Here is a 25,357-nt window from a genome sequence, read left to right as displayed (position 1 = left end):
CCAACCCATCACTTAGGGCCATTTTCCTGCTTCTTTTTCTGGTGCTCATTACCCTGAGGTTCTGTGCAGTCTTTCTGCCTTTGAGAAAGTTCCTTGTGGAGTAATTGCGAATTAGCATCTATACTCAGCAATTTTGAAAGCTCAACTGCTCATTTTCTCAGCATTCTGTTGGCTGGAAGTTGTCATTTTAAAAGCATTTTACCATTAAGGATCTGGGTTCCTGAATATAAATTGCCATTTGGAATTGGAAGTGTAAATCCTTAGGTATGATCCATGAGGGCAAGTGTGGTTTGTCTCACAGGACAATGTAATTATGAAAATGGTGGTACTCCTTCTTTCTCACAGTAATATATTGCTTATTAGAGGTATTAAGTTTATAATTAATTGATACAAACATATCACCACTCATTAATTTCAGAATAATCCATGTATTTGTTTAGTTTGTAATTGTCAGGATACAATGGGGAATAAGCTCTACCACAGAACCCTTTTCACACACACACTGCCTGGCAGGGAGAACAAAAGTGGCCATTCTATGTGTCCTTCCCATTGTCCTAGTGTTCCATATCACTGTGCTAAGTTGCCACCTCTCAGGAGTTTTTCAGAAACTCGCATCTTCCTGTCCTCTTTCTTTAGCTTTTCAATTCACTATGAATTCTTATTTTTTTATTGGAAGACAATCAAGTTTTTCTCTCTTTCTCTTCTCTCTCTCTCTCTCTCTCTCTCTCTCTCTCTCTCTCCCTCCCTACCTCTCTCTTTCTCTCTGTCTCTCTCCCTCTCTCTCTCCTTCCCTCCCTCTCTTTCTCTTTCCCTCTTTCTTTCTGTCTGCCTCTCTCTCTCCCTCTGTTTTTCTCCCTCTTTCTCTCTCTGTCTCTCTCTCTCCATCTTTCTCTCTGCCTCTCTCTGTCTCTCTCTCTGTCTCTCTCTCTGTCTCTCTCTCTCTCTCTCTCTCTCTCTCTCTCTCTCTCTCTTTCTCTCTCTTTCTCTCTCTGCATGTGTGTGTGTTTCTCTCTCTGTGTGTGTGTCTCTCTCTCTCTCTGTGTGTGTGTGTGTGTGTAGGTGTGTGGGTGTTGTTTGTTGCTTCAATAAAGTAACTACAAACTTATGAGCTTAGAACAATATATCCTAAGGTTTAATTCTACAGGGCAGATACTAACTGAGTCTTGGGACTAAAATCAGGGTTTGATGGGCTGTATTTCTTCTGAAGGATATTGATGAGATTTTCATTTCCCCTTCACAGTAGCCAAAGGCTGCTTCCTTCCACACATAAAGGGAGCAGTGGATCACTTCTTTATTTTTATTTTCTACTACTTTATTTTTGACCATTTTGTTTCATTCTTCTACAGTTAAGTACATCACAATGCATTATTCTAGCCAGAATAACACAGAAAAATTTGTGTCCAAGAAGGACTCACTATCAACTTTAATTCCACCTACTACTTTAATTCCAATTTGTCATGATATATTCCCATGTTTAAGCTGCTTTATTTTTGTCTGGGGAAATAAAGAGCTCTGGAGACAGAGTGGATGTATGAGATTTTTCTCCTCATAGGTTCCCAGCTACTGAGAATACATTTTTGAACAGCAGGAATTTTTTCCTTACCATGGTGGATGCTCTAAGAAAGTTGTATATGAGGTTGGAATTGGATTTGGTGGGTAAAATAAACAGAGATGGTCTTTTGCAGTTCTTGTGCACACAGGTATGTACACAAAAAAAGCAACATAAAGGTAATAGGCAATGAAAGAAGAAAGGAAAGGGAAGGAGAATGTGGAGGTGGAAAAGGAAAGGAAACAGAAAACAGAAAGGTGTCAGTCGGCTGTGGCACTACACTTACTCTCTTCTGTGGTTTGCTAGACATGGTCCTAAAACCTCAGGGAGACCAATTACGCACTGGTTTTGTTTGTTTGTTTTGTTTTGCTTTGCTTTTTAGTTCTTTTTTTAAAAATGTATTTATTTATTATATGGAAGTACACTGTAGCTATCATCAGACATACCAGAAGATAGCATCAGATCTCATTACAGGTGATTTTGAGCCACAAAATCTTGGTTGCAGGGATTTAAACTCAGAATCTCTGGAGTAGAAATCAGTGCTCTTAATCACTGAGCCATTTCCCCAGCCCATGGTTTTTGTTTGCTTGTTTGTGTTTTTTTTTTTTTTTTTTTTTTTTTTAATTCTTAATCCCTCTGTAAGAAGAAGAAATGAAACACAGACAAGATACTCACCTGCATCATCATAAGGGTGAGTGGTGAAGAAGCAAAGCCCATTGAAAGATTCTACCTCCAGGGCCTGTATTATTGGCCTTAATTTACAAAAATCATTTCAACATCATCCAAAGACTTTCTCATTCCATATGCAGCCACTAAACACAAGCACTATTGCTGACACCAAATAGTGTTTACTGGCAGGAACCTGATATTGATGTCTCCTCAGAGGCTTTGCCAGAGCCATACTGACAGAGGAGGAAGCTTTCAGTGAACCATCTGACTGAACACTGGGACCCCAATTAAGAAGCTTGAGAAAGGACTGAAAGAGCTGAAAGGGTTTGTCTGCAACCCCATGGGAAGAACAAAATTATTAACTAGCCAAACCCACCACAGGTCCCAGAGACTAAAATACCAACCAATGAGTTTGCATGGAGACACCCATGACTCCAGGTGCATATGCAGCAGAGGATGGCATTGTCTGTCATCAATGAGAGAGACCTGTGGTCCAGTAAGGGCTCTTTCCCAGTGTAGGGGAATGCTAATGTGCTGAGGTGAGAGAGGGAAGTGGAGAGAGGGAGGACCTTCATGGAGGCAATGGGAGTGGGAGGGGGGAGGTAAATACAAAGAATATCCTATGAAAAATGTAAATACAAAGAATATCCAATTAAAAAAAAACATTATTATCACCTTTGCTGTGTTGTAGGAGTTATCCTACCTCCAGATATTTTGTAGTAGTTTGTTCAAATCTGTGAAAATTAGCCCTGAAATGCCACAAGATTGAAGAAAAAAAGATTCAAATAAATCTTTTAAACAGTTTTAAAACTGTTTTAAACAGTGCCTTTTACTGGGTCACATTTTGCTAGAAGGATGGTCCTTGCCATCAGCAACAGGAAGGGGGATCTCCACAATTTGTGTCATATTGATCATGACAAAAATTACCTCAACAACTCAAAATGTACCTGGTCTATCTTAAGTAAATATGAGCCAGGCTCAAGCAGTAGAGGTCTACATAAAACTCGTAACGATTTGCTCTATTTCTACCTTGTCAGAAACTGTCTATAAACAAGTAGGCTTATTCTGAAGTCATCATGAGGGTTGTAAGTCTAGATGACAGAGTCATTTCAAGCCCAGGCTAGACATCCAACATTGATCTTTTTGGTAAGGGCAATACCTGCCTTCAGCTTAGACAGATTTCCATGGAAGGTTTTTCTCAGGCTTCTTCTTAGAAGGGACCAGGTTCAGAAAACAAACCACATTCTTCTGAAGAATACTTTACCCCTCTGAATAATGTACCCACTCAATAGTAGAATTGAAACCCTTATGGTTTATTAGAATCTGCACAAGTAACTGTATTTTCCTTGGGAAATAGATCATAGCGCTAAGGTTACAACAACTTAGAAATAACTCAGCAGTGCCTGATAAAGAAAAGGGCAGGGAAAAGGCTCAGGGAAAACACTGCTTTGGAGTTCAATGATATTCATCAAAGAACTGGAAAGGAAGCTGCTTGCTGATTGTCAGGATGTGATTCATTGGTGTCTAGGATGGGCCTTTAACTCTGTAGACTGTGGCCAGTATGGCCATAGCTTTGAGATTGGACTCTAGTGTCTTGTAATCTTGACTACAAACAGAGACTTAGGGCATATCCTGAAATTCAGAAAAGACAGTGGCTATGTATTCTCGTTCACCGGCTTGATTTAGTAACTGAGAACCTAGGCTCAGTGGAATACAAATGATACTCGTCCTCTGACTTTCCTGTTCTTAGATGAGATAGATACTTACAATATTGTGCAAGCAAGGGAATTTGTGAACTCACAGAGCATCAGTGGTCAGTGGCAAAATGACCGAGATCCCATTGGAGCATTTTAACCCCCCAGTAGAGTCCTCAGATATTTTATGCCAAATTTCACTCTCCCACCTTACACTCCCTTCTAGTTCTGCCTTGCTATTATTTTTTGTTCATTTCTTAACATTAGAAATGGCCTGGGCACTGCTTCTTCAACGTCTTTAACAGATGGATATGACTGTCCCTAAGTTACACAAAGTGGAGATCTGTTCTCTAGCCACATATCCTCAAAGGCTTTCCTTTCTCGTCACTGTCTGTGCACCTCTGCACCTCTTCCCTGAGTTCAGATTGTAATTCAGGAATTCTAGTCCTCTTCAATAAGGTAAAATATGATGGTTGTTAATTATTTTTTCAAATAGTAATGTATTTGTGTTCTTTTTTCATTTTTATTGGATATACTCTGTATTTACATCTCAAATGTTATCTCTCCCCCCCCACTCTCATTCTCCCTCCTTCCTTGCTTTCATGAAGGTGCTCTCTTTTTCATCCACCCTCTCCCACCTCAGGACCTTAGCATTCCATTACATTGGGGAAAAATGTCACTGGGCCAAGGTCTTGCCTCCCATTGATGCCAAACAATGCCATCCTCTGCTGCATATGCACCTGGAGACAGGGTTACTCCTTGTGTACTCATTGCTTGGTGTTTTAGTCCCTGAAAGCTCTGGAGGGTTTGATTGGCTGATAATGTTGTTCTTCCCATGGGATTGCAGACCCTTTCAGCTCCTGCAGTCCTATCTCTAGCTCCTTCATCAGGATCCCCATGCTCAGTCCTATGGTTAGCTTCAAGCATCCTCATCAGCATCAGTATGGCTCTGGCAGAGCCTCTAGGGAGGCATCCTTATAAGGCTCCAAGACTCCTGTCACTTAGCACTTCTTGGCATCAGCAATAGTCCATGGGTTTTGTGGTTGCATGTGGGATGTTTTTAACTCTTTTGTCAATGATCAAATGACCATAGCTGGATGGGTTCATTTCTGCGTCTTCAATTCTATTCTAATGATCTATCTGCATGTCTTTGTTACAAATACCCTGCAGATTTTATCAATATTTACCTGTATATCATAACTGAGCTTGGTGTCAGGGATGGTGATTTCCCAGAAGTTCTTTTATTGTTGGGCATAGTTTTTGCTATCCTAAGTTTTTTGTTATTCCAGATGAATTTGTAAATTTCTCATTCTAACACCATGAAGAATTGAGTTGGAATTTTGATGGAATTGCATTGAATCTGTAGATTGCTTTAGGCAAAGATGGCCATTTTTGCTGTATTAATCCTGCCAATCCATGAGATGGGAGATCTTTCCATCTTCTGAGATCTTTGATTTTTTTCTTCAGAGACTTGAAGTTTTTGTTATACAGATCTTTTTCTTACTTGGTTAGGGTCACACCAAGATATCTTATATTCTTTGTGACAATTATGAAGATTGTCAGTTTTCTAATTTCTTTCTCAACCTGTCTAGCCTTTGAGTAAAGGAACGTTGTTGATTTGTTTGAGTTAATTTTATATCCAGACACTCTGATGAAGTTGTTTATCAACTGTAGGAGTTCTCTGGTAGATTTTTTTTTTTTTTTTTTGGGTCACTTCAGTATACTATCATATCATCTGCAAAAGTGAAATCTTCCTTTCCAGTTTGTATCCCTTTGACTTCCCTTTGCTGTCTAATTGCTCTGCCTAGGACTTGCAGTACTGTATTGATTAGGTAGAGGGTAAGAGTGGGCAGCCTTGTATAGTCCCTGATTTTAGTGGGATTGCTTCAAGTTTCTCACCATTTAGTTTGATATTGGCTACTGGTTTGCTGTATATTGCTTTTGCTATGATTAGGTATTGGCCTTGAATTCCTGATCTTTCTCAGACTTTTAACCTGAAGGGCTGTTGAATTTTGTCAGATTCAGCATCATGTGTTTTTTTTTTTTTTTTTTTTTTTTTTTTTGAGTTTGTTTATATAGAAGATTACATTGATGGATTTCTGTATATTGTATGTGTTATGATTTTAAATAAAATAATTGTAGCGGTTTGCATATGCTTGGCCTATGGAAAGTGGCACTATTAAGAAGTATTAACTTATTGGAGGATGTATATCCTTATAAGAGGAATTTTGTCACTTTAGAGGTAGGGCTTTGAGGTCATATATATGCTCAAGTCTGGCCAATATGACATCGTCTCCTACTGCCTGCCATTGGATCAAGATGTAGAACTCTTGGTTCCTCCAATACCATGTCTGCCTGCATGCTGCCATTTTCCCATTGTGATGATAATAGACAATGCCTCTGTAACTCTTAGCTAGTCACAATTATACTTTTCCCTTTATAAGTGTTTCCTTGGTCATTGTCTTTTCATAGAAATTAAACCCTAAGACATTAATTATAGATTTTTTACGTTCATAACCTATCTTTGTATGTTCTAGAGAATCAACTTGAAATGAAATATTAGCCACCAACCACTTCCACTTAACTGTGCATTGGTCTTCTCACTGCATCACCCAGTAATACGGTATACATACCCCTCCCTATTTCTCTTTCATTGTGTGTTTTAGTGGATATGTCCTCTCTCCTTAGCAACAATACAGAACTCTAGAGGATGACCATGATTTTTCTGCTATGCTGTTGTAGATATGCTGGAAAGTGCTCTTTTTGTTTAATTCATTCTGAGTGTGTAATCTTGAAAATGTTACAGTAAGTGTAGAATGAGCCAAAAAGGTGATACCAACCAACTCTACTCTGTGAAGTCTAAGTATAGTAATTTTTTAAAATAAAATGAAATATAACTGATACCACCCACTGTAATTTTGCATACAAAAATTCCCTTTGGGGAAGTTTTCCTCATGTTCTGCTCATTTCTTGTGCTCATTATATATTTGTACACATTCCAGAAGATGAGATATGATTGCCATATTTAATCTATTCTTTACTAATTATCAAATAAACAGTTCTCTATTTTAAATCTCCATTTCAGGTTTAATTTATCAACTTTTAAAATATATATAGCACAAATCTTGTTTTCTGTCTTATATAATTTTTTCTCTTCAGCACTTTCCATTGGAAAAAATTGTAAAGGATCTAGAGAAATAATGATATTATTTCCTTGCTTGAGCCCTTCTGATTAATAGTCCTTATGAGTGGCCCTGACTCTGGGCTTACCTAAAGTGGGAAACTAATAAATAAATTGTCCTCTGTTGTTAATGTTCATTTCCATGCTTCCTTATTATCATTTCAAACATTTTTTTCTGATTTAGGATGATGATTATCATTTAAAATTTATGCTAATTATGTTATGACTCAAATTTTTACAGTTTATTAACTTAAATCTGCATACTTAGGTGTGAAATGTATTATTTTCATCAGACATTCAATTAAGTTCTATGTAGCCTTATACTCTGTTATGATGGGAACATTTGTTCAAATAATTTGTGCCTCTGGAGTTTAATGGACTGTCCTGTTTACTCTCTGGCATGCATACTTATTAATAGAAATGGAAACTAAAAAAAAAAAGTCCTATCAATTCTCTTACTCCATTTCATGCAAAAACAAACAAACAAACAAACAAACAAATAAAACACCCCAAAACATCCTTTATGTCAGACAAAGCTTTTAAATGAAATTTTTTTGAAACACTGAGAACCTGTTTGGAGTACATGAAATTATTAAATCTGACTCATTAGAACACTAAAAGGATTTTCATCCCCAAACCTCAAAATAAAAGTGCAAGAAAGGAAACAGAATTACAGGTCACATCCCCAGATGGGGTTCTTAGCCTGCTTGAAATGCCTGCTACTCACCAGGCACAAGAACAAGCCTACACGGAGATGCATGCAGTCAGTGAACAACGTATCCTGAATAGGGAGTTAAGTTGAATATATATCCAGAGGGTCTGAACCCAGACTCTACTAGAAATTTTTAAAGTATTATTTCAGCTTGTTGGATGTAAGGAAAAAAATTCTTAATGTGTTTGAAAGAAAATTGGATCACAACTTTACAAAAGAATAATAGAAATTAAGCAAGATATTATTCTAGGAATAAGATGATAATTAAGTCAAAGTGCCCCATGTGTCATATTTATGTGAGGTGAAGGTTGTCATGGGCACACATGTGAAATATGTGAACCTTTAAAAGCCAGCATAGAGACACATGGGTTTTCTCTGGCTGGATCAGATCTTTGGATGTGATTCCTTGCCAGAACAGCCATGTTGCTGGATTAAAATTTCTCTGCAGTAAGCCTACAATATTTTCAGATAAACTGAAAAGAAATAAACTCTACCATGACAATGGCCACAATAATCATTTTTCAAATGCTACTGAAGGACAGAAGGGGCTTTCACCAGGCTTATATGAGCCTGCTGCAGGTCAAGATTAGTCTAAGTTCTATTTTCCAGCCACAGTTCTTGGGAGGTGCAAGAACATTCTTTTAAAAACTCAGAATGTACTGACTGATAGTCACCTGACCCTGTGGTCTCAGGTAGAGTTTGATTGTGTATCATAATCTTCCCATGCTTGGTAGCCAATATATTCAAAGCTCACTATGCTTAGCCAAAAAATTTAACTGTAACCTTGCTGATGTAACCTGTACCCCTAAAAAGTATAAAAACTGCTTGTTATAGACATTTGGGGTCTTCTTGTCACTTGCCACAGGGAACTGATTGAGGGTTAACCTGATGCACCAGAAAATAAACCTCTTATGTTTGCATCAACCTCATTTTTGTGTCTCACTTGGAAGGAGGTGTCTCCCTGTAGTTAAGACTCACTTCAAGTCTTACACTACATATATTGAATCAACAGTAGGAAAGGAAAGATGTACATAAGAAACATTTGTAAATGTTTGCAAACATTAAATATGAAGAAGTTCTATCCTAGGCTTTGGAATAACTGTTTCTTATATATTTAAATTTTCAGCAGCCTAAAACATTGCTATTATATTTACACCACACCTCTGATTTAGTTTGTGATTAAAAAACAAAACAAAACAAAACAAAACAACAACAACAAAAAAAAAAAAAAAAACACTGACCTAAATCAGTTTGAAGAGAGAAGGAAGGGTTTGCTTTATCCAACAGACTACAGTTTATTATGAAGAAAGGCTAGGCAGAACTCAAGTCAGGAGGCTGTAAGAGGGAACCATAGAGAAACAACACTTACTAGCTTGCTTTCTACAGCTTGCTTAAGCTCTGTTATACAACCAAGGATTTGCAGGCCACAGGTGACATTGCCTAAATGGCTGTCCCACTGTTTACTATTTTGCTGAGACATAGCCACACCCTTGACTCCTAAACTCCTGCTGTTTCTATTTATCATGGAGTTATTAACATTAGCAGGGAGGACATTCCTTAGAAGAGTCCTCCACTGTTTGTACTGGTTTCAGAAATTAATACATTATTATACAAACAAGCCCTAAGCTCATAGCAGCCATCAACCCTCCTGGAAGCTCACATCAAGGGCTCTGTCCTCACCAAGGTCACATCAGGTTTTGCATCTGGTAACTTCAATTTTGTTATTCAATCACTTTGTTATGAAGTTTTTATCATACATGTCTTTCACTTGCTTCTTTAGAATTATTTCAAAATATTTTATGTTACTTGAGGCTATTGTGAAGTATGTTTTTCCCTAAAATCTTTCCCAGTCCATTTGTCATTTGAATAGAGAAAAACTACTGATTTTTTGTGAGTTAATTTTGTATCTAGCTATTTTCATGTGTTTATCATTCAGTAAGAGTTTTCTGGTGAAATCTTTATGGTAAATTATGTATACTGTCATCATCTACAAATAAAGATATTTTGATTTCTTCCTTTCTAATTTGTATCCTCTTGATCTCTTTCCGTTGTCTTATTGCTGTAGCTATAACTTCAAGTACTATTTTGCATAGTCATGGAGAAAATGGAAAACCTTTTATTGTTCATGATTTTAGGAAAATTGTTGTGATATTTCTTTCCATTAAAATTGATATTGGTGATGGTTTTGCTGTAAAGTGCCTTTATTGAGTTATGTTCTTTATACCCCCAATCTCTCAGAACTTTTCTTATGACTGGATGTTAAGTTTTTGTCAAATGCCCTTATACATCTAATTAGATGAATATGTGGATTATTTTGCCATTCCATTTTTAATGTGATTGGTTAATTGATTTGTGTATGTTAACTCATCCCTGCACATCTGGGCTGAAGCCTATTTGATCATGACAGATATTTGTTGTTGTTGTTGTTTTTTGGTGTGTTCTTGGATTTTGTGTGCAAATTAAATCCAACAGTTCTCTAATGAGTTTTTGTCAGGATGCCCTGTTTATTGGTTAGAACAAATTATCCCGCTAGCCCAGTGTGATAATTAAAATGCAGTTTAGTCTGTAGTAGTGCTTCTTTTACAAACTTGAGTACACTTGTGTTTTGAGTATAGCTGTTTAGAATTATACAATGTCTTCTTCAATGAGTATGCAATGTTGTTCCCTGTGTCTTCTGAGTATTTTGAGTTTGAAGTCTGTTTTGTCCAACTTCAATATTAATATGTGTCGTATTAAAATGTCTAAATTAGGTTATTTCTTAGGACCATTTTTTTGTAGTATCTTTTCCATCTTTCTACCATTGGAAATTATATATCGTTGATGTTAGGGTGTGTTTCTTGTATGCAACAGAAGGCTGAATCCCATTTTTCCACTCATTCTGTTAGTCTCTGTCTTTTTATTGGGGAATTAACATTGATAATGAGAGATGTCTATGTGCTGTGGTTTTGATTCCTGTTGTTTTTGTTGTAGTTGTTGTTGTTGTTCTTGTGGGTGTAGGGTTAGACTTGTATAATTTTGGTGGTCTAGGAATATTTATTTCCTTTGTTTTCTCAAATGTAGTCAACCTTTTAGGTTGGAGTTTTTCTTCTAGCACCTTTTGGATTTGTAGATAGCTACTGCTTAAATTTGGTTTTATCCTGTGGTGACTGAAAGTTTTTCTGGTTATAAAAGCCTGGGTTGGCATCTGTGATCTCTTAAACTCTGAAACACATTCTTTCCAGGCCTATTAGGCTTTTAGAGTCTCCATTAAGAAGTGATTTGTAAGTCTAATAGGACTGCCTTCATGGGTTACTTGGTCTTTTTTCTTATAGCTTTTAATGTGATTTATTTATTCTGCACATTTACTTTCGATTAAGTTATGTGCTGAGCACACATTCTTTTTTCATCAAGTCTACTTGGTGTTCTGTATTCTTGTACTTTACAGGCATCCCTTTTTTAAGGTTAGCCAAACTTTCTATAATTTTGTTGAAATTATATTCTGGGTCTTTTACCCCATCTTCTTCTCCTATTCCTATTATTCTTAGATTTGGTCATTTCATGTTGTGCCATATTTCCTGGATGTTTTATGCCAGGAGTTTTTAGATTTAATATTTTTTAACAGCTATATCCATTTCTTCCACTGTGTCTTGAATATCTAAAATTTTCTCTTCCATCTCATATTCTGTTGCTTGCCTCCATGATTATTATCTGAGTTTCTACATTTCTTTATTACCAGATTTATCTTAGTTTGTAGGCTTTGTTTTTTGTTTGTTTGTTACTAAATTCTCCTTTTAATTTCAGGACTAGAATGGTTTACTCATTTCCTTCCAGTGTCTGTTTATATTTTTATAGATTTCTTTAGGAATGTATCAATTTCCTTTTAGGGAATTTTTCTCACATTCATAAAGGTTCTTTTGAAGTCTTTTTCTTGTACTTCAGCTATGTTGGAATATTTTGGTCCTGCTGCTGTTTCTCAGCTCCAATGCAGATATATTTTCTGGGCTGTTATTGATTGTGTTTTCATATTAATCTCTAGGGTCTGACATAGGGGCAATTTTAATTCCAGATGCTGAATATCTTGTCTTTGTTGGGTGGACATTTTCTTCCTTGGTTTTTGTTTCCTCTCTGGTTTTTAGTGTATTGGTAGTATGTGTTACCTGGCACAATTTTTTTATATAGTGCTGATAGGTGTGTCTATGAGTTGTACCTAAATTGTGTTTCTGAGCTATAGGAGCTGACACTTAGTAATAGGAATGGGCCAGGATGGGGGTGAACAAGTTCATAGAAGAGAGGAGAACAGTGTGTTCCACAGGATCTACTTAGTTATACCCTGTTCAAATGGGAGCAGAGCTTTAGCAGAAGGCCTGTTATAGAGCTATCAATGAGACTAGCAAATAAAAATAGGAGGAATGGAGGGAGAAGTAATCTAAACTTAACCTATTTAATTACCTGGACACATAGTCTATGTTACTAAAGATTCCAACTTGGGTGGGTGGCTGGGATTTATCAGAGGTGGTAAGCTTAGGAAGGGAAGATCATTGGGATCCATGAAAGGTACAGGTGGTTGTAGTGGGTTGGGACTGGAGGTGGCTCTAATTCTTCTGCCCAAGAGCTGGGCATGAGATTTGGGCATTGGAACTGCAGATCTGCAATTAGTATAACTGCTTTACTGGTTGGGTTGCAAAGGCAAACATGTTTTAAAATAGTTATTTACTTAGTACATTTATGTAGATATTTTGATAATAAAATTAGAGCAGTCTATAAATTTAATATTAATGATGAATGTTAGATATAAAATCATGTTCGGTTATTTTTAATGGTGACCTTCAAATTAAAACAGGTATTATTCATTTATTTACTAATACTAATATCTTCAAATTAGTACAAATTACCAAGATTATAATATGTGAGTAATAAAGCCCCAAACATCACTTTTGGATTAGATATGTAGAATATGATGATTGATTTTTTATTCCAATCTAGCATGCAGATCTACTGAGCTGTAGTGAACCTAAAAATCTATGAGAAGTCTGTGCTCATTACTAACCATTTGGCCTATTTAATTAGCTGTCTACTCAAAAGGGCAGTCTGTTTATTTTTTTATTTATTTATTTTGGTATTTTGCTTCTTTACAGCTATTGAAACATTCCTAGAGTCTAGATCTGATTCTTTCATGACCATTGTCTACCAGGCTATGACTTGTCTCCACTCCTGTCCCCCATAAGACTGAGTTTATCTTGTCTTATCTAAGCTAGACAAGGAAAAGCCCAGTTAGGGGAAAGGTATCCAAAGACAGAAAACAAAGTTGGAGACAGCCCCTGCTGCCACTGTTAGGAGTTAGACATAAAGATCAAGCTACAAAACTGTTAGATATGTGCAGATGGCCTGGGTCTGCCTCATGCCTACTACCAGGTTGACCATTCTGTCTGTTAGCTCCTATTGGCCCATGTTAGTTGATTCTATGCAGTTTCTTGAGTGCCCCTACACCCCTCTGGCGCCTTTACTCCTTTCTCCCCTTTCATCCACAGTACTTCTCAAACTTTAACTAGTGATCGACTGTGGGTCTACCTGAGGGAAGGTGGTCATTAAAAGTCATACACAGCATAGATGTTGCACAGTTTTAATCAGCTGCTTTCTGATTAGATTCCAGTTCTAATCCATAAGGTAGAATTTTTGCCTGGCCAAGAACATGTTTCTGGCTGGTCATAGAATCTACTGAAGAATGTTATAGCAATATTTTGCTAATAGATACTAATAAATTGCCAATTAGATTCTTATCTTTATATTCAAAAATTGGTATATCTATCAACCCCTATCAGAGATACTTTTTTTGTAGTACATGGTGAGTATCACAGAGGCTCACAGCTATTCAACATCTGGCGAATAAGAGACTGAAACAATGGGCATCTGCTATGAAACAGTATTTGCCAGACATGACAGAGCCACTGGATATATGAAGAGACAGTAAGCATAACAATATCCACAAGACCTGTGCAAAATCAAACATAGTTACAGCATGATTGGGGTGATGGGGGGGGGGGGGCAGAGAACTAATGAAATCCTAAGACCTATTGGCAAACTGTGCTGTTGAGTGTTGAGGAAGGAGCATATATGGGCAGCCATAACTGAATTTAGTGGGTTAAAATAAAAGAGCACATGCAATTGGGAAGAAAAAATGGAGGTTAAGGTATGGGAAAGAATTAGAGAGGAAAGAATGAAAGGTGGCTTTGATCAAAATACATTATATGTGTGACTGAAATCTTAATCACAAATTTCAAGCAGGAATGCATTAGCACATGCTCTCTATGTCCAGAGTGAGTTCCCTTCCTTGGCAGAAAGAGCGTCAGCATAGTGATAAGGGATTCAGCTACAGTTGAACCCCTTTGATCTAGAGGAACTATGGTTGGATCTCACAGCTCTGGGGAATTTATGCTTAAAATAACAGATATAAATATTGGTTTTATGAAAAATAAAGTAAGACTTTCAAAAACCTAAAGTCAAGTACATAAGCCCCTAGTTTGGAGCCTCTACATGGACATATATTGCAAAACAGTGATGCTGTTGGTTCCAGGAAACCCTGCTGCCTCATTTCTTTGTAATGCTGTACATAGTCTTTGTCTACATTTCTTTAGTTAGGAGCCTAAAGAGTAATTTGTATGCTGGTGTTCCTCATCTAAATTAGGTCATTATCCTTTTTAAAGGTATAAAATCTCGTTTACATGAAGGCACTTTCTAAGCAACAGACTTGACCTTTCCTTCCTCTGTTCAGAGTACCTGCAGAGCGTGCACTCATTAGCTCGAATTTGACTCCATGACATTTTTACTTAATTTTCTTTTTTTCTCGGTGCTAGACACATGGGGTAACCATTTACATTCTTTCTTGACCTGAGATGCTCTCTAATCTCTTTCCAGCTGTGGCATTTGTCATTCAGTCCCATCAGGATATGGTGACCCTTCTCTCCTTACTGCAATGCCTGTTAATTGAGTCACATGAGAGAAGAAACTAGAAACAGCAGTATGGACTTAGCTGAATTTATTACGGTTAACCAGATCAGTGGAGGAAAATTCATTTCCTCTGCAGTACAAACGTTCTTTAAGAAATAGAATGAACAAATACTAATAGATCCTATTATCCTTAGGTTTAAGTGCTGTTGGTTGGTAATAAAAAGGTTCATTCCTCTCCATTAGGACTAACGGTCATGATAATACCAATCACTGTAAATAATAATCATTGTAATAACTGTGAGTCACACTTTGATACTTCTGATTTCAAAGGCCATACTCTTAATCATTTTGCTAAGAACTTGGAGTGATCACTTGGCCAAAACGACAAAGACTGCCAACCTAGCTATGCCCTCTATAGAGCTCAGCAAGGATAGTTTAACTCACCAAGTTTCACTGAAGAAGAGCAGTAAGGGCAGAGAAACTAGTCTTCCCAGATCAACCATTTGCAGTGATCTGAGTTAGAGCCCAGACCAGCTCTGGTACCATACTGTATCCATGGATTTCACCATTAGCATAGTGCCAGAATGCTAGTGGGGAAGTTGGGATTGGAACCCAAGCAGGTCAGGATGTAGGAGCTGATGCAGAGGCCATGCAGGGACATTACTTGCTTCCACTGGCTTGCTCAGTTTGCTTTCTTATAGAACCCAGGTCTACCAGTCCAGGGATGACACCACCCACAATGGGCTGGGCCCTTTCCACTTGATCACTAATTGAGAAAATGCCTTACAGCTGGATCTCATGGAAGCATTTCCTCAAGGGAGGCTCCTTTCTCTGTGATAACTCCAGCTTGTGTCAGGTTTGTGACACAAAACCAGCCAGTACCCAGGTTTTGTTCAGTACCAATACTGAACAAAAAGAATATGTAAGAGATTTCGCTATACCTGATTTCAGATTATGTATAGAGACAAAGTAATGCAAACATCATAGTTTTGTGAGAGGAAAAAAAAGACCCATAGATCACTGGAATGGAATAAAGGACCTAGATGTACATCCATGCTCCTACAAATACAGGTATTTGTGTTTTATTTTTGGTTTTGTTTTTTTTCCACAAATATATCAAAAATATACATTGGAAGATGCACATTCAACAAATAGTGCAAGGAAACCTGGATATCAACATTTAGCTCTCCGTGTGCACAAAAGTCAGCTACGAATTGATGAAGGACCTCATCATATTCCCTAATGGTCAGAATTTCTAGATGAGAAAGAAGCAACTATACTTACAGGATTCACAGCTGAGTAAGACCCTTCGTATCTTTTCTTCCTCAGTTGATTATATTACACCTTCTGAAGTACCAACCTTTCAGGCTAGATATACAGACCTGTGTAATAGTAATTCTACTTTTACAAAGACAACTGATGCCCCTGTGATTGAATTTGAGGGCTCTCCAAAGGAGGGAACCCCTGTCTTTTTCTATTTGCCTAGTCAACAACCTTTGTCCCTAAAGTTTTGAACCCAAGACCAAGCCCAGGATGTCCCAGCAGGGAAAATCCTTGGCCAGAGTCATACAGATACAGCTGAGCATGCCTGTAGCTAACCACTGGACTAAACACAGGGACCCCAATGAAGGTGCTAGATAAAGGACTGAAGGAGCTGAAAAGGTCTGCAACCTCATGGGAGGAACAGCGTTATCAACCAAATTCTCCACAACTCCCATGGACTAAAGCACCAGCCATTGAGCACATGCAGAGTGACCCATGGCTCCAGCTGCATATGTAGCAGAGAATAGCAGTGTCTGGCATCAATGTGAGAAGAGGCCTTTGGTCCAGTGAGGGCACATTTTCCCAGTGTAGGGGAATGCCACGGCACTGGGGTGGAGAGGGTGATTGGGAGAGGTTATACCTTCCTGGAGACAAGTAGGGAAAAGATAGGAGCAGAGTGGGGAATAACATTTGAAATGTAAATACAGAGAGTATCTAATAAAAAACATTCTAAAAAACTATCATTTTAAATATCGCCGTATAAAATGTTTTATTTCAAGTAGGACTAAATTTTTTCCTTCCTTTTCTGTAGAACTTTTCAGCTTTATTAAAATGTTTTTATTCTTGTAGAATACGACTTTAGAAAATGTTCACTGGACACAGTAAGCTTTCTTTAAAAGTTAAGGATGCCTCACCCCTTCAGAGAAAAAGAACTATAGGCAAGAAGTGAGAGACAAAGTCTCTCCTAGGAAACAGCACAACAGTGGGTTATGCAATGTTAAATGGTCCACCCTGACAATATACAAAACAAAATGAATAAGGTGTATTTAGATGTGTGTGTGTGTGTGTGTGTGTGTGTGTGTGTGTGTGTGTGTGTGTGTGTGTGTGTTTGAGTGAGGTTTTAGGGAAAGAGAAGGGAAGATGATATACATATACTATATTCTCAAAAATAAATAATTAAAAACCATAAATGGGTACAGTGGAGCTGAATCAGAGGTTAAGCATGCTGCCTGCCCTTCCATGGCTCAATTATTAGCATCCACACAACCATCTGTAACTGCACTCTTGGGGCATCAGATCCATCTCTTAGCCTTTGTTGTCACCAGGCCTCCACATAATGCACAGATGCAGGCAAAACACACATGTACATAAATAAAATTAAAAATAAAAGTAAAGGAATTTATATAGTTGATTCCATGAGAGTCAGCTTCTGTTACCTCAAATATTATTTGTTTGGGTTTCTTAAAAATTATTCATTTAGAGCAATGCCTGGTGGCCCACGCCTTTAATTCTAGCACTTGGAAGGCAGAGCAAGCAGGCCTTCTAGTTAGTACAAGACCAACCTGTTCTGCAGAGTGACTTCTAGGACAGCCACTACTACACAGAGAAACCCTGTTGGAGGAACAGAAACTGCAATAACAGAAAATATGTATTTAAAGACCTTGAATCTTGGATAATCTGCTTATGTCTTCTAAACTGATTTTCTTCTGGAACATACTCTTCCTTCATCTGTTTTCTTAAAGTTGGTCCATTTGTTATAGAAAGCACTGGAGCACAGTTGGAATGGAATTGCTTGGCTCATTTTGTACTTTAGAATTGAACTGTTAACCATGGTGGGTCAGGCTCTTACTCTTCTGTCTCCACACAAAAAGCTGCCCGAAAGCCTTTTTCTCCCCGTCCCCCCCCCTTCAGCCTTCTCCTCGTGTTTTCTAACTCACCTGCCCTTGCATGGCCACTTCTGTCTCTGATACATTTCCTTGTATTAAAGTAGGTTGTTTAGCATTACACTGTGCTATTCCAAGTAGATATTTCTCTCTCTCTCTCTCTCTCTCTCTCTCTCTCTCTCTCTCTCTCTCTCTCTCTCTCTCTCTCCTCCTGTGTGTGTGTGTGTGTGTGTGTTTTATTACTATTTTTACACAAGATAATATTTAGTACTTGCATGTAATGTAACATTCTGCTTTGATTTCCATCTTCTCTTTTTTTTTCTTGCAACTTTATTTTTTAAAAAAGAGGGTTACATATATGAATTTTTAAAGGCATTTTGGCATAACACTATATGAATATGTTTGTCAGTACTCAATTCTTTTAGAGGTTTGATAGTATGCATTGATGATTTTCATCTCTTCTTACTGTGTCATGCACTGACAATTTCCAGAACTATCTGACCTGTGTAGTCAGTAGCTTTAACCTTATGTTCTGCTGTGGGCATGGTTACTGTGACCTCTGCCACGGTATATTCACAGGACCCTTTTTTGTCATGACACTTTACTCATATTTTTCAAATAAAATATTAAGTCAAAAGAAGAAAATTTATTATTTTTTAATTTTTCAACTGTGTGAAGGTATAGCAAGTGGCTGAATAAAAACTCATGGAATGATATTGCTGTTGGGTTCTATGGGTTCTTCCTAAATCTTTTTATTGTTCCCAGAATTAATAGACTGTGCGAGATTAGGATGATGTCAGGAGTTGTGTGTCCCTAAAAAGAGGGACTTTGTGGCATGGGAAGAAGGATGGTCGTCCATCCCATAAGGACATGTGTGTGGATTGGTTCAAGGGAGCAGCGTGTAGACAGGCCCAGGTGTGATCTTAACATCACTGAGGCGTGGGTCTCAGTCCTTTGGACGCAGGAGTTATCTGTTGGAAACATTTAGGTATAACTGTCATTACAGTGTACCAGAAAAGTGTGAAGACATCGTAATTATATAAAAGATAATCTTATAGATGTCTTAATTTTTTTCCCTCCATTTTCTTATCTGTTCTGTGTTTTAAACTACATGTCCTGCAGAGCAGTATAGGGTGCCCTCAGAGACAGACTCAAGAACTCACAACTTCTTTCTCTACTGACATTGATACACTTTCTGGGGCTGGTTATAACTATTGCCTAGTAGGCTTTGGATCAGTCGACCCAAAGCATGATACATAAAACAAGATATTACCAACTCTGTGCTTTATGGCATTAACACTTGTGTGGAGTGACTTTAGAAGACATGAAAAACTTAAGTTTAAGGCTTATGATTAGAACTGAACAGTGAGTGGTGGTTACAGTGGGATATTGGGGGATCTAAAGAATGGCTTTCTAATGGTTTGAGTCTTTACCAGTGCTATAAAATCATGTAGTGGGGCCATCCTACTGGAAAACAGCAAGTAGCAAAAGATGGTTTTTGTGTGTGTTAGAGTTATGTTTGGGGATTGAGAGGCTGATCCAACAACAGTGTGAATGTGTATGGGGTACTGGCATTCAGATGCTTCTTTTAATAGTCTATAAGCTAAGGAAGACAATGTATTCAGACTTAGGAGAAGCTTCAAAGCATTGTTCTTGAGTTAGACTTGAGGACTCATGTGATGATATGGGTTATCATGTAGCACAGGGTACAACTCATTTGAAACGATGAATTACCATTGTTTTTAAACATACTTATCAAACATAGTAACTTCAAACTAATTAGAGGATGGAATTGAAATCAGAAATTTTATGCAAGATATGTTTTAAAAGGCTGATAAAGGGCAGAAAGGAATTTTTAAAAGTTCTCCAACATTTTCACTACCTCTGATATGAGACTGTGTACTCAGTGAAGGTTATATGTCATATTGGGTTGCAGTGTCAGCTTTCCTTTTGGTCTTTGAAAGCAGCATCTTCTATATAGCTCGTGCTGGCCTGGATGAATGCTTTGAGAGGACTAGCCTACCTTGAACTTACAGCAACTCCTGTTTTCTCTGTGTTGTTGGGACTACTTTGTTCCACCACATGTAATGAGACTGTTTGAAAATAACCTCCTTCAATGACAATAAATAAACTTCTGTAGTTTGTTTAAAGTATTAAGGTGTGATAATTGAGTCTTTACAGTTCTACTGTTGAGACTGGCTGAGTCCAGATTCTATATTGCCACAGTGTTATGCCTTCATTTCTGTTCAAGTTTTCTTATATGTATAGTGGGGTAACAATATCAGCATCTTAGATTGTTTGTAAAAACATCAAATAAAATGTTGTTCAAAGCATGTTAATCACACCTTTCTCAAATATCGGTCCCAACCTGTCACAGCTGCAAAGAGTTAATGTTGCTCCCAAATTGCCAAAATAGCCATTTAAAAATTTACTGAAAATCTTGGAAGATCTGACATTGTTTTACTTTATTATGCAAATAGTTTTGACCTCCAGAGATGCTTTATTTTGCTTCAGAAGCCTCATTTCCTCTGTACCACTAACCAGTTTAGTCCATTTTGTCCAACAATTTATAATGAACCTGTAAAGAACTACTGATTATATTAAGATTTTTGGCTCAATTACCTGTTTCAAAGGCTCAGCGACTACGGAAAGCATGTCATTTTCCCCTCTCTTGCACACTGGTTTGTAACAATAGACTCTGAATAGAGCAAATCAAAGAGACACAAATACCAGTGTGAGGGCCCATTGTGCTCAGTTTGTTTGCCTGTCATATCGTTTTAATTTAGGTCCGCTGATTGATTATGACAGGCTCATTGTGCCTTTCTTGGAATCTCTAGACATGCTAATATTCCTATTCTTACCTGTCCATTTTGATTCCAAAACTTAAATGAAATGGAATTGCAGCCTTCACTTTGTTTGCCTGTGCTGGGTGATTATCTCTGAAGTGCGATTTTGTGATTAGGCAAGCCTGCATGCATATGCTCAGCTAATGCTGATTTCCCCCAGGGTGCAGAACAGGTAAATTCATAATGAATGGATGTTGTGCTTTCATTTCAAATGGATGCAAAACCTCACCATGCTTAGTAGTTTTATTTTAAAAATGTATTTAATTATTCTAAAATTAACAGGAGAATATTAAAATTGAACTTTAGTAATGTGGCATTTAAACATAAGTCAAGGGTGCTAACTGCTTATGAATGTTAATCCCCTTTAAAAAAGCAAAAAACCCACAAATCTCCCTGGCATAAATTAGAGGGGGGAGGTGTCATTGAAAATCTTTAGTTTGATTATTTATATTCTTCCTGATTAATTCCTAAAATGTCTCAACGCAGCTTGCTATTTGTATTGTCAAATTCTAGCGTTTCTTATTTTGAAAACTACAATAATTATTCAACTAATTACTGTCATAGTATTGTCATAGTGGTTTGGTCCCGGAAGGGGTGGATTCAGTGGTGAAGGGGGCTAGGAGTGAAGGATTGGCACAATGTATTCAGGTGTTTTTCTTTAATGGTATTGGGGGGAAATTGCTTATGAGTTCAAGAGATCAATTTTAAGGAGAATTTAGCATTCTCCAGATTAGATATACTTTAACCCAATCACCATTGTGTATAATTGGTACCTTGAATCATAACCATAGTTTTTAGTGATTGATTTAGAAAAGCATTATCAATAATTTTGTTAATCAACATATTCTCTAATTTGCAACATATTTTCTCCAAAATTCACTAAGCATAAAACCTCAAAATCAAGCCTCCAGGATTGTCTTTTATTCTAAATGGAGATTCAGTTTTTAAGGAGCAAGAGAATGCCATGTTCATACAACCCTTTGCCCCTCAGATAGGTTCATGGGGATTATGTGTGCTGCCTCAGAGATGATGTCAGTGGTTCTCAAGGTCTTTTGGAGAGCACTATCTGCCTTACAACTGCAGAGAAGTCAGAAAGATGCAACTCTACCAGTCTTTCTCCTCAGCTTTCTTAATTTGAAGATTAGCATAAACGTGGGCCACTTTAGTAATATAAAAATGTACATTGTACAGTATAGCTGAACTCATGCACGTTATTTGTCTTTATGTGTACTTCATAAAACAGGAAATATATAGAAAATATCCAAAGGACCTTCCATCAGGCACGTAGCTTATCCATGTTTTTCTCAGAATACACCATGCCTGGCCCATTCCTTTTAATCCATCCTCTTGATGTGCTCATGAGGAAGCCTCGGGGTTATTTACAGGTTACATGTTCAATGTTTGGTTCCAGTTTTCAACTGTTAATCTATCTCCATCCCTCCAAGAAGAATATGGTCAGTGTAAGGATTTAATGGGCTTTCTCTACTCCAGTCACACTGTAGTGTTCCTCTTTATACTGTCTGTCTTATCCGAAAGCAGTGTTTAAATTCAGGTGTCACTTTTTCTATATTATTAATGCCTTTGAATACCTTAGGAGAGAAGCAAAACACTTAATATAATGCTTTTGTTAATCCTCTGAGAATTTTATACAAGCAGGCAATGTATTTTGATCATATTTTACTTCCTCTCCACTCCCTTTTTCTCCCAGATCCACCCTCACTCCCCTATTGCTTCCCAGCCTCATGACTTCTGAGTTCAATTCATGATTCCCATAAATCCATGGGTGTGAGTCATCCTCTGGAGCACAGTCAACCAACCAGGGACAATAGTCTTAAGGGAAACTGACTCTCCCTCTTCCAGACACTACCAAAGGTCAGCAGCTCCTCACTAGGGGTGAAAAACAAAATAATTTCAGTTAATATCAGCTATGCAGGAAGTATTATTGTGTTATTTGTCCTTTATTTTAGCATTTTATTGTTACTGCAATAATGTGAAAGATTGCCATGCAGAAAAAGAGATTCAAGATGCTGTTGTGCCACCAAGTGTAACCTTGTATATTAGAATAAAACCTAATGAAAGTACAAGCCATGTAGCATCTCATTTTCTATATGATTTGTAAGGTGTAAAGACTATGTGTCTTATAGCCTAAGCTCTCCCTGAATACACACTATATCAAAGGCTGGCTCTAGATCTTCTTGCTTCAACCCACACATGCTGATCACAAATACACAGCACTACACTTGGCTGGTTTTCCATTACTTTGTTTTCAGAGTTGCCTCCTTGCTGACTCACCTGTTGCCTGGCATGCTTGTTTGCAGATGGGTATATCCATTCAATTTCTTTTGCAATATGCTCTTTCTGCAGCTTCAGCCACCTTTGAAGACTTCCAGATCCGGCCTCACGCTCTCTTCGTGCATTCATACAGAGCCCCAGCTTTCTGTGATCACTGTGGAGAAATGCTGTGGGGGCTGGTGCGCCAAGGCCTTAAATGTGAAGGTGAGTTCTTTTCTGTCCACTCCACATCTAATGTGAACTGAAGCTTCTGCTTCTGTGTTCCTTGGATGATACTGTGCTCTCTCATAAGTGTCCTCCTGTCATCTTGATGTCTCGTCTTCATTTATGCAGTATTTTGTTCGATTCTGAAGCTCTTTGTCTGTGACATTCTTTACCTCATCTATAAGCCTAATTGTTACCTGTTTCCTCAAGTGGAAGAAGTTTTTCATACTGTAGTGCATGGGGTATTTTAGCCAGAAATTAAAACTAAGACTTCCATCTTATTTAAGTCAGAAATTGCAATAATTAGCTTTAACAGGATCCAGAGATTTAGATGGTTAATCAAACTACCCAAGGTCACCCTGAAGTGGAATGGGTGAAACGGGACTTGAATCTGTGTTTCACACAGACAGCGGTATGAATTTACTCCTAGAGAGAACTCCTTGAACTGGACAACTCGGTGTACAGACCTCCACCCCTTAGTAACAAGGGCTTGTGCATTCCTTCCCAGTGATCTCTCTTTGGGAAAATGGTATGCTTTATGCCACTATGGTCACATTTTGGAATAAGACCTGTAATTAGTCTTGCCATTAATTGTTTAATTCTTACCAGTAGAAAAGAAATTTACAGTGAGCAAATCTAGAAGAAACCAGACCTTGGGTGTTTTGTTTTGACTAGATTTCTTTCACTTTGACCAAACATTTGGGAGAGCTTTAAAGAACGAAAGATAAGGCTTGACTCCCGGTATCAGGGGTTTAAGTCCAAGCTCACTTGGCCCCATTGTCTCTGGGTCTACAATGAGGCAGAACATCAGGTCAAAGAATTCACAGCTAAGCAGTATCACTCACCTCGTGACAGCTGAGAGATTGGCACTCGAGACAAATGTACATGTTCAGGCATGTTTTCAGTAACTTATTTTTTTCAATTACTCTCTTCCTCCTGACATTCCTATACCTTCCAGTAGTCTGTCAGCAGCAGTCATCAACACAGGAGTAGACATTCCAACTGCAGAGTGTTACATTCTGTCTTAGATGCCCAGAAGTATATGCCAGTCTCATCATGCAAAATGTATTGAGTCTACTAGTAAGAAGTGTCATAACTTCACTATGACAGCATCTGTCAACATTCCAAAGCCAACTCTTTTCTTAGCTGTAAAATGGGAGTTTTGATTGGTTTTTCTTTTGTTTGTTTGTTACATACTTCCAACCCTTAATGAAACAGGGTAAGCATTCAAATTCAAAAGGATGCTGTAAATTAATGAAGAATAACCATACCAAACAAGACCAACACCCAGAAGTGCACATATCAAATCTTGTAGTTTCATGTCCAGTGTCTAGGCTACATAGTGGCATGATGTGTTCTCTAACTGAGCTAGGCAGCCATGTTCTAATGGCTTTGCTGGTTGTATAGAGCTCAGATGGTCTCTCTTAGGCAGCTCACACAATAACAGTCTTCCCTCAGTCAACACCCCATTTTCATGTCATCTCCAAATTTTCTGGGTCTTCACTGCATCTTTGTCATCTCTCTCATACAGCCCTTCACTGTCCTGTCAGGCCTATGGGGGACTCTTAACTGCTAAGGTACCTATGCTCCCAGGTGTTTCTTTGAAATTTTGTTAGACGCTTTCATGACCTCATAACCGTTGCATTTTACGTACCCACCAAACTATAAGCAAGTGAATACATCTCATCTTGCTCTTACGGGGAGTCACCAAGCTCTACATATCTGGGTGGCAAAACTGTAAAGTATATTTTAGGAAAAGTTGTTGGACCTATTTTGTGATAATTCTGAGTAGCATGTGCCGGCTACATGAGAAACATGCATAGCATATATATGAAGAAAATAAAACTTCCCAACGTGGGAAATATGTTTCCATCTACCTGCTACCTGGAAACCAACAAGCATAAGCACTTTGAAGTATCTTTATTCTGTGGAGTAGCTATTTTTGCCTCCATCATACAAATTCCCATCTATAACTGAGATAAAATACATTGTTCAGGGTCATGTACACAAGTTCCAGAGACAAGTAAAGATCATTGTCACCCCAAACTTGTGATGAACTATGAATAATTTTTTCCTCTATGTGCCCATACACATTTAAAATGATACCAGCTTAAAATGGTTTAATATTCTTGTAAACATA

General features: G+C 37.8%; 1 protein-coding gene across 2 annotated transcripts in view; it reads left to right on the top strand.

Moving 5' to 3' along the window:
• The window catches only part of PRKD1 (protein kinase D1), a 275,027-nt gene that overhangs the window by 179,134 nt on the left and 70,536 nt on the right, over window positions 1-25,357 (top strand). For both annotated transcript variants that reach the window (XM_080918823.1, XM_080918822.1), the window contains exon 3: window positions 23,086-23,217. In XM_080918823.1, the coding sequence (XP_080774949.1) occupies window positions 23,086-23,217 (132 nt within the window). The remainder of the gene's footprint in view (window positions 1-23,085; window positions 23,218-25,357) is intronic.

This window comes from Micromys minutus (genome assembly GCF_963924665.1).
Source record: "Micromys minutus genome assembly, chromosome: 1".
In the NCBI taxonomy this organism is placed as follows: Eukaryota; Metazoa; Chordata; class Mammalia; order Rodentia; family Muridae; genus Micromys; species Micromys minutus.
Note: the sequence above shows the minus strand (reverse complement) of the source record. Positions and strands in the feature narration are given on the sequence as shown.